This window comes from Protopterus annectens, chromosome 8.part1 (assembly GCF_019279795.1).
Source record: "Protopterus annectens isolate FY-2018-M chromosome 8.part1, PAN1.0, whole genome shotgun sequence".
NCBI classification, from domain to species: Eukaryota; Metazoa; Chordata; order Ceratodontiformes; family Protopteridae; genus Protopterus; species Protopterus annectens.
In genome coordinates, this window is record NC_056742.1 from 282,300,804 (window position 1) to 282,319,515 (window position 18,712).

Sequence of the window (18,712 nt, forward strand, 5' to 3'; positions counted from 1 at the left end):
ATCAGATTCACTAATGGATCTGCAGGACGGGACACCCAGGATGTAGATGGGCCCGTGCCACAGGACTCCAAGAATACGGACTTGTCCGTTGAGGGTTTTGGGGCTGACCAACCTCCCCCTCTGGCGGAGGATTTCCATGATGTCTCCAAAGGAGACATCCTCGGGAGATGACCTGGGGGAAACCCCACCTTCATCTAAGGCAGTATCTTCTGTGAGGGACTCGGGGGAGTCCATGTGCCTCCTCTTACACAAATGCTTACATGGGACATCCTCAGCGGGACTCTCTGAAGAGGGCTCGTGAGTCATGGGGGGGTTCCACAATGGGTTCCACCTGGGGGTCCTCTGGCATGGGCTGTCCTTGGGACAAGCTGATGGGAGTCCTGACCAAATCCAAGGCAGCCTGGGCAGAGTCCAAGGCAATGGGCTGGGGTCTCAACCCCTGGGAGAGAACCCTCTCCACCACAGTGAAGACCGAAGGAGAGCGCACCTCCTTGGCAACCAACAAGGAAGAAGCTCTTCCCAGCTCCATTGTGAGGATCGGGGCCAAGGTAGCCATGGTTCCGAAGGAATGGCTCGGATCCGACAAAGTCGGAGCAGAAGACATCTCCGTTCCCTCGGATCCGGCTCCCTGTTCTCGGCCCAGAGAGTTGCTCGGATCCGAACAAGTCTGATCCGAGAAACTCAACCGATGGTCTGATTGGGGAAGGAGAGCTAGGATAGAAGGGCATAAAGGTCCCTTCTCCATCCGGAGAGGGACGTGGCAAGACTCCCACTTGGATTTGGGTCCGAATGAATCTCTGCATCATCCTGTCCACATCAAGCTCCGATAGACTCGGAGTCGACCGCGAGGAGGCGACCGAATCGGATCTGGCCCTGTGAGACTATCACGAAGGCGGCCTCAGATCCAAGGGCTCCGACAGCTCCGGGGAGAACCTCCGGGAATGGAGCTGAGGAGAAGTGGTCCTAACAACTGTAGCGTTTGTCCCTACCTCTGCAGGCTTAGAGGGAGGTTGCGTCCCAGCCTGGGGGGGGGGGGGGTTGATCGGCTTACAGGAGCTGATGCTGAGGCCGTCGTCTCTAAGGCAGAAACTGGTAGCAGGTATTTGGCTACCAGTTTCACCTTCCTCTCTAAGGGCTCTGGGACTGTACCCTGCACACACAGTACATGGCAAACTAAGATGGGGAACGCCAAGGCAAATAACACACAGAGTGTGGCCATCAGCCGGAGAAAGCTTGTGGCCACACTCTGTGCATTTCTTGAACATTGGTTTAGGCTGGTCAGCCATAACACACTCCACTGAGCCAAACGCTAAACTAGACACACACACTCAGGAGTTGGCTAGGCCTACTCTATTCAAAAAAGAAACACAAACTTTCTATTTTTTTAAACAAACCGACAAGACGAAGGGGAGAAGGGCTATCACAAACAATTACTCTCACGCACTAACTTAACAAAAGTTCCACTTACTATACCCAACTTGGAGCTATAGAGACCACGATGCGTACACATGAAGCAGCAAACGAGATCTGGGGGAAGGTAGGAGAGGTGAGGGATTATGGGTAAGGGGAGGAGCTTTGAGCAGATGCTTGATAAAATGTCGCCAGCTCGGATCAGATCTGGATCCGAATACCCACAGGTTGCAGATAAATAAACTTAACTACTTCAGATTCAGACAATAACGGACTGTGCCAAAAAATAAAAGAAAGACTAAAAGGAGGAGGAAAGAAAAATGGAAAAGGTATAAATATTGTGGCAAGTACAGAGATCTCCTGTAACAAGCTCATGTCAATCAGGATTTGATGCAGGAATGGTTAAGGAGATGTGCCTTGAAACCAAAGGGTGAAAAATGAATAATGGGAGCCCAGGAGAGTGGTATATGCACATGGTGCTTTACAAAATCCATTGAACATGTGGTAGAAACAGACAAATGCAGGTTCGGTAAAAAAGAACTGGAAACAGTTCCATATCTTGTTGCTGGGTGTGATGCACTCATGTCAGAGGACCTGTACATTGAAAGGCATAACAATGTGGCAAGACTGTTACATAGGGGATTGTGCAAACACTGCAATATATAAATAGCGGAGACACACTGGAAACATGAACTACAAAGCATTATAAAGAATGATGAAACATACATTACATGGGATTACCCATTACCAACAGTTCAAAAAAGATGCAAGAAAACCAGATATAGTAGTGCATGAAAAAATACAAAAGTAGCAGTGATCATTACAATTGCTACACCTAGTGATTACAATACCTTATGTACAGGGAGAAACAGAGTCATAAAACATCAGGATTTGTAAACAAAAATGAGAGCAAAGTCGGAGAAATATATCCAGACAGTTGCAATATTAGTAGGAGTAATGGGTCTAGTATTTAGATATGCCACCCAATATATGTAACTACATATGAACTGCAGGAGTCAGTTCAGAGCATACTGCAGGTGTTGCAAACAGCACTTTTGGATAACATCTAAGACTGAAACAATACTACTTTCATGAACTTTAATTATACCCTGACTTAGTAATGGGGTCCATCCCTGTCATGGCATTAGAAACTCAAAAGATTTGGAGACCTTAAACAGAGTTTCCATTCATAATTTGACATACTGGCTGTTCTGGGTTACTGAAAAGTAAGATGTCACTGTACTTTCCATACTCTTTAGAAAAAGGGAAGGGGAAAGAATATAACTGACTACAGCCCAGTGGCAGAGAGAGATATATTCCCACCTGTGACCCAGTTAACTAAAGTTCAGTTAGTGGCTTAGATGATGGAGCAGTATGTTACAGAGAGATGGATTAAGTGGTTGCCACCAATTTGCCCCTCGACAGGGAAAGGAGCTGGTGGAAGCCCCACCACAGGGCCACCATTTTGATGAATTCTGAGAAACATGCCCCAAATGCAAAGAAACTTGGAAGTACAAGCCAAAATAACTGCTGTACTCCATCTGGTAGCTGTGAGGAAGCATAAGCTTACATTCAGAGGTACTGCAACTCACTTAGTACACAGTCAAAAGGGAAATGCTCTAGGAATATCGGAAAAATCCTGAACCAACTAAGGATGATAGCATTTCATCAAACAGCTCTCATTATCACTGCTGGCCTTGAAATAAATATTGTGCTCCACTGAGGAAAATCTCAAAAGGGAAAGCAATACTCCCATGGGGAGATGTCAGGTGCTGGGACTTAAAATGGGGAACAAACTGGTTAATATGACATTGAGGGAGCTAGATGTCTAATTTGTAAGGAGCCATAACAAAATACCAGAAAGAAATGATTACATCTCTGTGCTTCTTTCAGAAGACGAAACAGGCTCTGCAGCTCCTTTAGGAGTAGAGCATGAGTACTTCAACAGTACTATCTATGAGATGACTTAACAGCTCCAAGACATGGCCACTCAAAACCAAATCCAAAACCCCACAGATTTTGGTGATGGGGCAAACATGGAGAACCACCTTTTATGGGAAGTTCTACAGGACAGTCAGAAATGATGCAGTGGTATCTGTAGAATCCGCATTCTAGAATCTGTGTATGGAGTGTGGAGACAATGCTGCCTGGATTCTTAGAAGCATTCCTTTTCATACAGTGAAGCTTCTACTTTTTGGGTACTGGAAAGAGTTAGATGAAGGCAGGGAATCCAGTGGCATCAAATACAACCTCTACAGTGGTCAACTCCTATGTTCTTTTGAAGGATCTTCAACAAAATCCTAGAAAGTTCATGCAAATGGACATTATGTACTGCCTGCCTAAGCTCATTACTAAAGATGACAGAATCACACCATCTGGTACAGATGCATTTCCTCAGGAGAATCCTCAGGAGAAGTCTGACTATCCTTGTCCGTCTCAAAAGAGGTGCATCATTACACTCAGAATCTCCTTCTCATGGGAAGACAGTTCTCTACATCTAGATATAGCAAAGATGGCCTTCACTCATCAGAAGCAAGAGCTAATGAGCAAACTACAAACAGGCGGTAGGTACTGGGCACCAGGACTCTCCAGTGGTCAAGGTAGTTCATGCCAGGGTGGCATGAAGTCATGAGAGGTCCACATATAGACTTGCATATGCAATTAACCATCCTCCATATTCCTTAAGGGTATTCTTCCACACCAAAGTACAAATAATATCACATGTCCAGAGAAAACGTACATGTCTAAACTGTAGGCAGTCCCTACATCCCCCAGCTGGCATTGGAGGATCCACTCCACGGTGGTCTCCTATACTCTTGTTGTGGAGTCTTCTCTGACCTGGGGGAGGACATGCGTAGAATCACAGAATTGGAGTTCGGTCACTGATCCTTTGTTGGAGGACTCCAATGCACACTTTGCATGGGCTGGCCAGGTACAACAAATCTCTGGATGCTCTAATAAGGGATTGTCATGACTGAGACTTCAAGTTCCCAGGAGCACACCTCTCACAGTCAGCCTACAATGAGCACAAAGTCAGTCCATTGCTAGATAAGTAACAACAAATACAGCAAACATAGATCTGGACACCATACCAGATATGGATTTTATGGGAGAAAGCTGTCACTCTGCTTACGTTCATTAATATGACGTTGGGGCTTGGGTGTTCATTTAAGTAGTTTACTGTATAGAAACACATCAGGATGGATGGCAGGAACATTAAACAAATGAACTGACTGACTGACTACATACTTGTATGCTCACACTCTGGCTGCTCACTCAAAATGGCACTCTTGCTTGCACATGCTCAGTACTTATATGCACTACTAACTCACTGGAAAGCTTCTTAAAGGTATAATCACACACTCTTATCTACATCCTCCCTCTGTACTGAGCTCTCTCATACGCAATGACATTTCAATAGGCATGCAATTATACAGACACTAAAAGAAAAACAGTCATGTCCAGGCTGCTGTGTATCTGGAACTAGGTTTCGAGATGCAACCTGCTCTCATAACAAAATAGTTAGGATTGGGTTTAGCAACAAGGGCACTCACTGGGGAATGTTTTGCTTGAGGAGTCTAGGGGATTTTCTCAGGAATGGGGATTGCTAATGGAATGTTCTCTGGAACAGGAACATTGGACAAGTCACTCTGAGAACTAGAGTCTCAGGTCACAGGCAAGATGCTGTAACACTGGTTTGGACACTGGTAACAAATTCTTCCGATTTTATCCGAATTCCACTCCTTGCGATTCCACAATGTACGATTTCTGCTCTTGAGAGAGAAACTTTTCACAAATCTGTTGTGATCAAAAACTTCTGACGTCTGGATCCTCACTACCTCCCCCTTTTTGTAAAGAACTGAACAGTTTGCTGGTTTTATCATAGTAACACTTCTGGGACAAACACTTTTTCAACAGTTGGGCTTTTACTGCTTCATTGTTTTTAGCACAGGGAACGAATACATTACTGCTGATTGGAAATGTGGTTCTGGTTTGTCTTGACATAAGCCTCTGGGCAAGTGAACCAAGATGTTTATCACGAGGAATGTTTCTGAGATTTAACAAGTTTAGAAAAACATGGGTATCATGTCTGGATTTCTCTAACAGCGGTTTTGCATTTTGAACTGCACGTTCAGCCAAGCCGTTTGACTGAGGGCATTCAGGACTACTCGTAATATGAAAAAAGTCCCATTCTTCTGCAAATCTCTTGAACTGCTGACTGGTAAACTATGTGACAAGGTGGATAAGCTGACTTGCAAGCCGACCAACTCCTGGGACTGAATGGTATAAGCCCTTTGAAGCCCATACGGCAGTGGCAGTGGCTGCAAAGATATTTCATTGGCTCATTACATTTTGAAAAAGAACAGATTACCTGCTATTTAGGATCTGAAGAAGACCTTAAAAGGCTGAAAGTGCTCATCCAGATTTTAACATTATTATTTATTGTGTTTTATCAATAAACATTCTCTGTGGTGGCATCTCGTCTTTTTGATTTACTTTGTTGAAGAACGAGGTGCCACTGGTGACTCCAAGGAATTTGTTTTATTATTATAAGTAGGATGTTAGGTTGCATGGTTAAGTATCTACAGTAGGTCCAGGTACATTGAGAGCTTCTTGGGACATGAAGGGTGACTTATAGCTGACTAGGATATGGTACAGGATTTGGTCTATGGTGATCTGCAATTATTTATTTGATGTTCGTTTACCAGTATAGTCCATCTGGGCAGATGCCCATTTTCAGAGAAGGCCCGGGGGAAAAGACCCAAAAGTTACAAAGGATACAAAAAGTACATAGCAAAAAACAGATACAGAAAATTAAGTTATTAAGTTGATAAAAATAGTACAGTGTATACAGTTATTACAAATAAAAAAAAGTGTTATTCAACAAAACATTCACAGCAAATGCTCAGGCAGTTAAGAATAGAAGATGAAGATTTGTTATTTACAAAAGCAGTATTTACAAGGTTTCATTCAAGTGTATTGTTTACTGTCTATATAGAGGGGTTAAGGCCTTGTAGAGTGGGAGATTGCTTAGCCAGGAGTTAAACAGGAGCATAGCCAAGAATTAGATGGGTGGAATTTGAGGAGTGTTTGAATTGTGCAGGGTTAGGGTTGGTTACAATATTTGGGGGTTCAAGTTCCAGGTTCTTGCTATTTGATTGGAGTAGAGAGAATCCCACAGTAGTAGTTCACTTTTGTGACTTGTAACAGACATTTGTTGGATGATCTCAGTTGTGTTTTGTTAATTTGTGGTTGAAACAGGTTAGAGTGCTGGACATTTTTCTGGTTGATATATTGTACCATGAGACATTTTTTGCTGAGTAAATTTTAGGAGGTTGGGTAATTCATGCTAGTTTAGTTGGCAGAGTGCAATGCAGTGATGGGATCTATATGGGGAATTAATGGCAAATTTGGCAGTTTTATTATAGCAGCCCTCTAACCTTGCTAGATCATTTTTTTTCAGGTTGGTGAAAATGGCAGAGGCACAGAGAAGGGTATTGCATAGATGAGTTCTGGCAAATGATTGTCTTGTGATATCAGTGAGGTACGGTTTAACTCTATAAAAAAAACCTAGTTTAATGCGAACTTTTTTATGGTTAGAGATAGGTGCTTGTCAAATGTCAAGTTACTATCTATTGTGACGCTATTGTGACGCTGAGTAGTTTAGTGTGTGTTACATGCTCTATCTTGATGTTATCAGAAGAATATATCTGAAAAGGAGATTGTAGGTCTTTGGTTTTGTTATTAGAGAAAATCATGTGTTTAGTTTTTTTTTAGGATTTAGGATTAACTGGGCATCAGAGAGTCAAGACTCTACTGCTGCAAAAGATAGCTGGGTTACTTCTTGTAGTTTGGAGAGTGAGGGGGCTCGGCAGATGAGTGTAGAGTCATCTGCATATTGTATGATTGTGGGTTGATTAGTAGCAGTGTACAGTTTGTTGGTAAAGATGTTAAATACAAATGGACCAAGAATAAAACCTTGAGGTCCTCCTGATGAAACAGGTAATAATGAATTTTACACCTTGTTCTCATCTGTTAAGTAGCTGTGGAGCCAGGTGAGGGTAGAGTTGCTTAGGATGAGCGACAGAAGTTCATTTAATAGTTTTTGATATGAAACAGTGTCAAAAGCTTTTGACATGTTGAGGAATACTGAGGAGACAAGTTGACCATTATTTCTGTATTAGTTAATGGCGTTTGTGAAATGTGCATGAACTCCAGCTTGTCATCCTGTTTCATCACCCTAGAGGTATGCTGATTATTGGATGTGTATTGAGACACTCACCCTTTCGCCTTTTTCTGTACAGCTACTGGGCTACAAATGTGGAAGGCACTGAAACCTTGCACGGTCAGGTTTCTGTCTGCCACTTTAAACCATGTCTTGGTAACTGCCCAGATGTCTATATTCTTGAGTGTGAGGAGGGCTTGGTGGGAGTGTAGTTTTTTTGTTTAGGTACCTGGCATTAAGCAGCAACACCTTAAGATTCAGTTGAATTGATTTTGCTCCGTCAGTAGGTTTGTCAATTTGGCATTGCCTAAAAAGACACAATAGAGGTGGATAAAGGTTTAGCCATTATTCGAAAGCCCAGAGGAGAGAGGTGCAGACTATATTTGGCAAAGCAACGTGGTTTGTTAACCATGTCCTCCCAAGGTGACAAATATTGGATCCCCTTACAATGATACCAGAGAGACAGCCAGCTGTTGAAAGCAGTAATTTTTGCTCACACTGTGGTATCATCATTGGTGATGTTAATGTGCTGCTCAATACACTGTGACATCATCCTCAGTGATGCATTGTATCATTGTATCATCCTCGATGATGATAATATGCTGCTCAATGCTAGTCTCATACCAGCCTGAGAGACACAGTCTAAAAGCTCCATAATATCTCTTTTCACATAGTCCAGATTACATCTCAAGTCATTTACACCTATATGGACTATGATGGAATCATATTGGCTCCTGTGGCGTAATGACTTGAGTGCATGTGTGAGTTGTTGGATTCTGGCCCCTGATAAGCAACTAACTTATCTTCTCCTTGTTCAGCCTGGTTAGATGAGCATCAGTATATGACGAGAGTCCGGGGAAGTCTGTTTGCTTGCCTTAGGGGCTCCACTGAGAGTGACAGTATGTGTGGTATTGGGTACTGTTTTTATGAGTGCCTTTGGGCTTGCTGAGGCATCGCTTTGACAATGGGTGATCTAGATAAAATTTGTTGTTTAGGAAGATAGCTTTTAAATGCTTCAGCATATGTTAATCTACGTGTGTGCTGTATACTATGTGAGGTAGGTATTATGTGCATGGTTTCGACAACCTGATGTGCACTTCTATGCAAAAGTTTAGACTCCAGTGTCAAAGCACACCTCTTGCATACTGTGTCTGCTTCTTTAAGAAGCAAGGGTTTTGTCAGTAAGGATGAGACAATTACTACATTGTCTCAAGATGCCCATATTCACCAAGCTGGCTACAGAGAATTTAGGAAACTGTATATCCATCCTGCCCAGTCCATTGATTTGTGAGCTATAAGATTTTGGTATATTGAGGTTAGAAGGCTATTAAGGGTGCTTTAACAGAGCAGATTATTATATTATTAGTAAAATCCCATGATTGGAGGAACTCCGTGGTCAGCCTCAGTAAGAAGCGGAGATCCCTCATAAAATTCTCCAAAGCTAGTTATGAAAAAATCGCCACTGATTCTAAAGACAACCACAAAGCATTCTATAGCTATGTCAAGAATCTCAATGGCAACACTCAGATCTGCTCCGAGTTACAGCACGATGGCACTAAATACACAGAACCAACTGATATTGCCAACTTCCTGGCAGATAGGGTCAGTGCTAACTTTACCCCTCTCTCAACCCATAAAGGGCCCATCTCTATACCGGAAGAATGCAAAGTACCTGTAATCATGGCTGCACAAGTGAAAAAAACACACTCTCGAAAGCCAAGAACATAGCATCCATGGGACCTGACAACATCCCAGGCTGCGTTCTACATGAACTACAGAACAAACTGGCACCCCATGTAAGTACCATGTTCAATCATAGCCTCACCTCAGGCTTTGTGCCCATTGAATGGTGCACAGCAACAGTTATCCCACTCCACAAAGGGGGAGCCACCACGGACCCCAGGAACTACCGCCCCATTAGCCTGACGACCCTGGTCTGCAAGGCTATGGAGCGTATCATCATGGAACTTATAAACAATGACATTGGAAATCTCCAAACTCTGGACCCTACCCAGTTCGGGATTGTAAAAGGCATATCATGTCTTCTAAACCTAACAGACTTCTTTGAAGCGGTCACCAAAGCTGCAGATGAGGGTAAGGTGGTACACACAGCCTATCTAGATCTCGCCAAGGCTTTAGACACCATCCCCCACTCTGGAATTATAGACAAACTCACTAAACTAGGTATAAATCCCTATGTCACAAGATGGGTTGCCAAATGGCTCACTGACCGAACCCACACTGTGAAAGTAGCAGACTCCAAATCCAACTTCAAACCAGTGACAAGTGGAGTACCACAGGGTTCAGTCCTAGGTCCTCGCCTGTTTGGTATCTACTTCTCTGAAGTACAGGCTAACACAGAAGGTCTTTGGCTAACAAAGTTCGCAGATGACTGCAAACTAGGAGCCATAATCAAATCTCCTAACAATGTGGACATCCTACAAAAGGGTCTCACTGAGACAGATGCCTGGTGTCAAAGCCATGGCCTGAAGCTCAATGCCAAAAAGTGCATGGTCATCCTTTTTGGTAAAAACTCTGTACCCATGAACTACCACATAGGCGGTAGTCTACTTAACACTGAAAGTGTAATAAGAGACCTTGGGACACAGGTGGACAGTAGACACTCCTTTGATAATCACATTGCCACAGTAGTCAGGAAATCCTTCTATGTGGCACATCTCATCACAAAAGGTTTCTCATCCAGGCAAAAAGAGGTCATTGTTCCCCTCTACTCATCACTCATTAAACCCATTACAGAGTAAAACGTCCCTTTTGGTATGTACCGCACAAGACATCTACAACAACTGGAAAGGCCACAGAAATACCTCACAAAGAGGATTACCGGCCTCAAACTGATGCCCTACGCAGACCGTCTCAAAAAACTCCAGTTTTACTCTTGTCACATATCACCTACTCAGAGGCGATCTCTGCCTAACATACAAAGCTATGTCAAACCCAGAGTTGTTGGACATGCTCCATGTAAAGAAATCCTAATCTCTCAGAGCTACACATTCTAGGGACCTAAACCTTGTCACCACAATAAACAGAACATGCTGGAGGAATAGATTCCTATCTCAGAGACTTCCCATACTCTGGAACAAACTACCTATCTATATCAAACAAAGCTCCTCATTAGCACTCTTCAAGAAAAATCTTGATGATTGGATGGGAGATAGGAAATTCACCCCAGGGATCACTTCTGTGGCTCTGCTTGACAGGGGCACAGGAAAATTTCTTGGGTGGCAAAAGCTAGGGTACTGTTTGGCTAGGCTTATATAGGCCCTAGGGCCAATAGCCTAGTACCTACCTATGAACAGTACAACATTCTACCAACTTTAATGTTTACACAATACTGAATTCAACTAAATCTGAAGGTATCGCCACTGAATCCAGACTAGCTACTCTAAGCCTGTTGGCGCACAAGGTACATGCACTATATTACTTCTTTACAGGGGTTAACTTTTATGAACCATTCTTTCTTGGTGTTTGCTACTGTACAGGGCACTGCTAACCCATGCAAACAAGGCAAAATTTCTAGCAGCACTGAAACCCCCCTCCCTCCAGAAAACTAACTAATGAGACCTCTCATCAATAAAATGTCTATACAGCGGGTCCTTTTGTGTACTTTCCACCTCAGATAGATCAGGCAAACATTCTGCCACAAGATGAATAAACCCAGTCCTCCTAATGTAAAAAAAAACAGCAGAAGTGACCCACAAGTGCAATGCACAACAAACCACTTAAACAACTAGCTGGAAATCCCTTCCTGAATGCTATTTCAAAACAGTGAGATGAAGAGCAATTTTTAACAGTGAAAGGTACACATAAAAGCAGAAAACAGTAGTGATCACTCAAAATCACTTGAGTGAGATTTAGCAATCAAAGAAACTTAAACTACTTGAATGCAGGCTGGGACTAACTGACCAGTAGACAATATGTTGTAAAGGAGGTTTACTCAAGAGAACATCGTGTTGGAAGAGTACATACATTGCTTATACAACAGTCTATAGCAATGAAAGAGAGGAGGGAGGGACTTTGGAAATATTATTATACGGGGTGTAGGCTACAGACACATCCTTATTACACAAACAACACCAGCAATAAGGTAGGAGGGTTGAGGAAAACCAAATCAGGTTAGCTAGAAAGGTATCCAATCAAAGTCAATATTACAGCTCTTTCAGAAACTTTACCTTAATCTGTTAAGAAAAAGAATGAAACTTTAAGCAGGTAAAAGATGAGCAGAATTTAAAAGCAATGACTCACAAACTGGAACAAAGGAAATTCTCTCACTGTTGACCCTCTACAACAATTTAAGGGACTAGACTATGTGGAAACTTATCAGCAAAACTCTTTATGGAAAAAATGGAATAATAAATGACTAAGGCTTGAAATACTGCAGGATTACACAGCTCTGCCACCACTTTGAATTAAACTATGGGTCAGCGGGGTTTAAAATACAGACAGCTTTTACTGAATCTGCAACTTCTGATTTACGTTATAGTTTGAAAAGGTAAATCGTGCAATGAAAAGAACAAAACTGTTTGCACGCATTTAATTCAACTGCACATATACTCAGCATCTCTCGTTTCTTATGCTACACACGGACCATGGCAAAGGTGTTACACAATGCGTCTCGCACCATTTGGGCGTTGGGTCTTCTACCAATAGTAAAACTGCTGAATTATTTTTGAGAGTCCAGGAACCACTTTGTGTGGGGATTTTGCCATCCTGACTGCTCTTATGCCAAGATAACTCACTATGAAATGTAGACGGCAACACAACAAACCAGGGCCAATGAATCAGCAGCTAAACATCATACCCCTTAATTCATTAACACCTACGTGGTGTGGAATGTCACACCTCTAGCAGCCTACACACATCTTGCATTGAGATTTTTTGAAAAATATACTTAAAAAGCATAAAATAAACGGATGTAAATATTTTGTGAACAATAACGTTATTAATACTGTACAAATAGCAATGTTTATCAGTAGGAATTATTCTTGACAGTGATAATCTGCGCATCTACAGTCTTTTCCGTAAATAAATGCACAAAATCCTAAATTATATTTTTTATAAACTTTTGCAGACAATTTTTTATATATTGAAAACTGTACAACCTCTAGACATATATCGCTAAAACATTTTTTAATCAGACATAAGCTTTCACATAGCAGCAGCAAATTCCTCTGTAAGTGCATGTTTATTGGGATATTTATAGAAATATGAAAATGGTTTACCTTCATTATGTTGAAAGTGATTTGTGCGATTGCATTATTATGCAACTTTAAATCACGAAATTCAACATGTTTCCAAACTGAAATGTCTAAACTGGCTTCCTGGAAAACCAGATTCGACCATTTTCGAACTGTAGCACACCAGTGAAAGTTAGGAGACATTTCCGGATGTATACAGTGAGGGAAAGGGTGTATATATATATATATATATATATATATATATATATATATATATATATATATATATATATATTTCACTCATTGGAATTTGCAACATTTGCACTCAACATTATTTATTTATTATTTAACATTTGTTGACCGAGCTAGTCTAACCGGATACATGTCCATTTTCAGTAGAGGCCCGGGAAGATAAGCTCCGAGGAAACAAACAAAATCACATATGCAAAAATTAATGTATACAATGAACTTTGCAGGTGCAGTACAGAGAATAATCAAATAGATCATTCGTTCATAACAGTGCAAAATATACAGATATAATTAGTACAATACAAAATGTAATTGCAATACATCATAAAGAAAAAGATGGCAGCTGAATTATACAATATATTAGTATACAAGTAGTCAAAGAAAAAGTAGGAGCTGAAATTATACATTACTAAAAGTAGTCTCCTTAATGAGATTCTGAAGATGTAAGTAATAGTATAGAAGGACAAGGTAAGTTGTTATTAAGAAAAGGAACTTTATTACTGAGAAGAGGAGGGTAGGTTGAACCAAGTAAGAAGAGCTAGTTGATCAGTCAGGTTTACTACAGAGGCACAACCAGTGTGTTCTGAGGAAAAGTTTCAATTTGGTTTTAAAGAGTGATATAGCTCGTTAGAAGGACAAGGTAAGTTGTTATTAAGAAAAGGAACTTGATTACTGAGAAGAGGAGGGTAGGTTGAACCAAGTAAGAAGAGCTAGTTGATCAGTCAGGTTTAGTACATAGAGGCACAACCAGTCTGTTCTGAGGAAAAGTTTCAATTTGGTTTTAAAGAGTGATATAGTTTGTTAAGAAGAAGGTTCCAGGATTTTCCAACAATATTGGAAAAAAAGAGAGTCCCCAGCCCTGTTGTTTGATTCACAAATATTTACAAGAAGTTTATGTGATGATCGTAAGGTCTTTAGAGATTGTTGTAGGGGGTAATGAGGGTATATTATAGGGGTATTGGTAGGTTGGTAAAGGGTTTTATGGGCAATGGTCAGTTGGTGGAATTTAAGCTGATTTTGTAACTCAAGCCATCTTAGCTGCTTTAGATTAAAACAGTGGTGGGTTCTTAAAGGGTTACCTGTAGCAAATCTGGCTATGTTATTGTAGGAGTTTTCCATTTTATTAAGGTTGTTTTTAGAGAGATTAGTATATATGGGTGAGGCATAGAGGAGAGTAGAAATTAATTAGATGGGTGTGAGCAATAGTTATTCTAGCTGCAGGAGAGAGGAAGGGTTTGATCCTGTAGAGAGCCTAGTTTTCTATTAACAGATTTTAGAGTATTGTTAATATGGGTGTCGAAGTTAAGGTTGTTATCTATGGTGATATCTAGTAGTTTGGTAGCTGGATCGGAAGATATGAGAGTACCATTATTGGATGTTACTGTGAAGTCTATTAGGGGGACTTACAAGTAGGAGTAAAAAGGAGGAGTTTAGTTTTTTGGGGGGTTCAGAAGGAGGCAGCACTATGTAAATCATTGTTCAACTGTGTTAAACACATTTTGGGTAAGGGAGTGAAGTTCAGATATAGATGTGGCTGAGCATACAAGTGTGGAATCATCTGCATATTATATGCATGTAGCTTGGGGGATTGCTAGGTGAAGGTCGTTGATAAATATAGAAAACTAGAGAGGTCCTAATATGGACCCCTGAGGAACACCAATGTTAACGGGCAGATGGGTAGATAGAACGTTATGGCAAAGTACAGCCTGTTGTCTGTTATCTAAGTAGGACTGGAACCATTTTATTAGGTAGTGCATCTAGTGACAGGGATTTGAGGATACTTATAAGTATCTGGTGATTTACCATATCAAATGCCTCAGACAGATCTATAAACAGTGCAGAGGAAAGCATATTGAGGTTACGTTTTTTGTTAATACAGTCAGTAAAGGAAAGGAGGGCAGTAATAGTGCTGTGGGAAGGTCTGAAACCATGTTGAGAGTTTGAAAGTAAATTATTTTGGATTAAGCGGTCTAGCAATTGTCTGTGGATGCACTTTTCCGGGATCTTTGCTAAGGGAGAAAGTAGGGCTATGGGACGGTAATTGGAGAGTTCAGTAGAGTTCCCACCCTTGTGAAGGGGGATAATATGGGATACTTTCCAGATTTTTAAGGATGTGTCCTTCAATGATGGTTCTATTGATGAGAATGGAAATGGGATAGGCGATGGATTTGGCTGCCTTTTGTAGATATTCAGCGGGTAGTTGGTCTGCTGAAGGAGTGCACGGTTTCAGTTTTTGGATAAGGGTAAGAATATATGTTGTTGGGACTGGTTGGAAGAGAAATGGAGGGGATGGGTTAGAGTTGGATATAGTTAAGTTCTGAGTAGATAACTGACTGACAAGAGTTTGAATGGCCTCAGTGAAAAAGGTATTAAAGGCATTAGCAGTCTGCTTGGGATTCTCCTGGTCTGTGCCTTGTGGGTTTGGTGTGATGGATTGACCTGGGTGTAATAATTGATTAATACTTGCCCAGAACTGTTGTGGTTTATTATGGTGAGTCTACTGGAATTGTAGGTAGTAGTTTCTTTTGTCAGACAGTATAGCATTTTTTAGTTTCATTTCTCAGCTGTCTAAAGTTTTGTCGGTCTACGGGGTTTTTAGTTAAACGAGATTTATTCCAGTATTTATTTCTGAGATGGATTTTTTGCCTGGTCTCTTTTGAAAGCCATGGGGCAGATTTAGTTCTCATTCTAATAGAGTGGGTTGGTGCATGGTGGTCTAGCATGGCTAGGAAGTTAGAATTAAAGTAATTAACAGACATTCCCCAAAAACGTGAAGTTGTACTTTCGCACTTTGTTGCATTGTACAACTTACTTTCAACATAACAAAGGTATACATATGAAAACATATGCTTAATTGCATAATTAGCAAAACAATTAAAACTGGCTAGCCCTCAAGATGTGTAACTTACAATGAAAATATCAGAGTTTTCTTCAACAAAATTTAAGGTTTTATTTAATGTCATGCAACAGTCTGCAAGTAACTTGTTTTTTTGAAGTATTAAGTGCATATGGAAATGCTGCTTATTTGCATAATTACAAGCAAGTAACATTTTCAGTATAATGTGATATGAACCAGCATTTTCAGTGAATTGTCCTGTCTCCCCACACCATATACCTCAGTTACATGTAGGTGTCTCTGTTATGAAACTAAGAATATAAATTTGAAAATATGATTAAGTGGCAAACACAGATTAATTTACCTACTGCAGGACATACTCAACTAACAATTTTATTGTCATTTTGTTAAGAATTTCTTGCTCTTTCTAAAACTGCCTATTAGCTGATGAGTCACTTAAAGAAGCCAGACCCAAAAAAGTTCTCGACTCCTTAAGGCAGCATGGGCGTGAACTTAAAATGTTCCCAAAACATGTTTTGTATCAACATTCACTTGTGAACAATAAGAGGTATGAAACTATAATGAATGACATTACCGACTAACTAATACTCAATGATGTTTCAGAAAATAAAAAAATGTTATAAGTGACAGGTCATAAATGAAGACAAAAATTGGGGAAACCTGAAAAAACAGGTAAGGCTGAGAGGTATGCATGTTAAGGGTTACTGACATAAAATGAAGCCACTTTACAAGATCTCTGCAACATACAAGGTCAAGACACTTAATTTATAACTGTGAAACCTAAGTTTGTGCCTAGGTTTGGTGGCACAGCAAGCCTGAATAAGACCAACAAGGAAATGCTAATTTACTTTAGACAGTTACAGAAGGCCAATGTCTGCAATTCTTTTACATTAACAAGTATTTAAATGTGTACTGGGGAGCTTGTGACCTATCACTTCACATGCATTTCATGGCCACAGCTACAAATCAAAGGAACCACTAATGAGCATTTAAACCTTAATGAATGTCAAAATGCATATTTAACCTTTTGCTTTTTAGTACATTATCTGTTATCAGAAGTAAAATAAAAATTATAAAGTCATCCACTCCAACTTCTTGCCCTGAATTCTTCCAACCAATACAAATGATTACTTTATGGCACATTTCTTCTGGTTATCTAACTACAGTAACCAAAATAAATATATTTAACAATGCAAATTCTCTAAGCTGTTATAAAATTGCCATTAATGTTCACTTACTCTGCCATCATTAGAGGATGATAAATGTTTCATGCTTTATTTCATTTAGAATCCAAATGGTACATGTCTGTAACTACAACATTTTCTAAGCAAAGTCTGGTTTGGCCTATTGCATTATATCAACACAAAATATCAGGCCTACTGCATTATAGCAACAGAAAACAAAAAGGAATTCCCCACTCCCATGATCTTACCGGTTTCATTTTGCAAGATTAATTGAAACTTGTTTTATAAAAACAAACAAACAGGCCTTTAGACTCCAGCCAAAAATAGAGTAAAAGAAATGCATGTACAGATATCAGGTAGAAGAAACACAGAAAATTCTGTTATCAGTGTAAGGACTTACATCACATGTGTACTGCACTTCGTCAACATGATATTTTTTTCTGAAGTGTTCACAAGGGTGAATACTGAAAAGCAAAAGTAAAAATGAAAACATACAAGATTGTCAGTGATGTACAGAACAGCCCGACAGATTTTACTAGCAAGTCCAAACAAAATATTACTGTATTTGTAAACAATTGCAGAGAGATATTACATCACATACACAAGATTATTAGTCTACGTGCAGCTAAAATCTCAGAATCAATGTACACTGCTTTTGGCACCTGTGGTTCAGGGCAGAAGACCACCTTTGCACAATAAACCCGATCTTTAGAAATATCTCTGAAACCCGATCTTTAGAAATGTTACTTTAAGAAACACTAAGTAATCTTTTATCTGAATGACAGTGACTGTCTGGGTTTTAACTGACCTATGTAGTTTAATGTACGATTGAACTTACTTGTTCATATTTTATTTGGTATCTAAGCTTGAGTTCTGTTGAAGAAATGAGACCCAATACACAGTCAAACAAAAAATGAAACCTAAAGAAAAGGTCAAGTTCCATCAGTCCCTACACCAAAGTCTGACTGCATAGTCAAGTGCAAGCAGCCTCTGATTACAACAGCTAATGTAATATCCACAAATATACTCCTAAATCCTGCGGGGCACAGCATGCGGATGTCCTTGGTGTTCATTAGATATTATGGTTCTGCTGTGCTAATACATATGATGGGGCAGCAAGCAAAAAAACTGATGGTCAGGCAGAAACGGTAGTTCAGGAATGCCATTAACTAAGAATCAACAGCTCCTGGATAATGAGTGCAGTACAAGCAAGAAAAGGATGTGTGACATTTTGCTTTCAGTGCTTTCGCCTGGGAAGCCAGTGAGCACAGGGGCCTGCAGTCAGAGGTGCAGGGCAAAAGCTGAATCAGATTACAGTCGTAGGCACAAAGTACTTGGTTTCTGAAGAATCTTGCCTCCAAACTGAACTAGTGATTCCAGGCTTGTAAACACTTTCTAACAGCTTAACCAGAGGGTAAATAACTTTTTACACATGACAGTTTGATCATGGGGATGCAGTGGCAGCACTGAACTTAGGCCAGTACACGATAGGAGACATCTATATGAGAAAGTGCAGTCTGTCAGAAGCACCCAAAGACTTGTAGCAAAGAATATCATTTTATCCAGAAGATGACAGTACCAAATTGCAGCT

General features: G+C 40.5%; 1 protein-coding gene across 1 annotated transcript in view; it reads right to left on the reverse strand.

Annotated features, from left to right (window-relative positions):
- PEPD (peptidase D) overlaps positions 1-18,712 on the reverse strand; it is a 699,082-nt gene that overhangs the window by 561,665 nt on the left and 118,705 nt on the right. Inside the window, exon 4 of the mRNA XM_044081883.1 lies at positions 17,522-17,585. Within this exon, the coding sequence (XP_043937818.1) occupies positions 17,522-17,585 (64 nt within the window). The remainder of the gene's footprint in view (positions 1-17,521; positions 17,586-18,712) is intronic.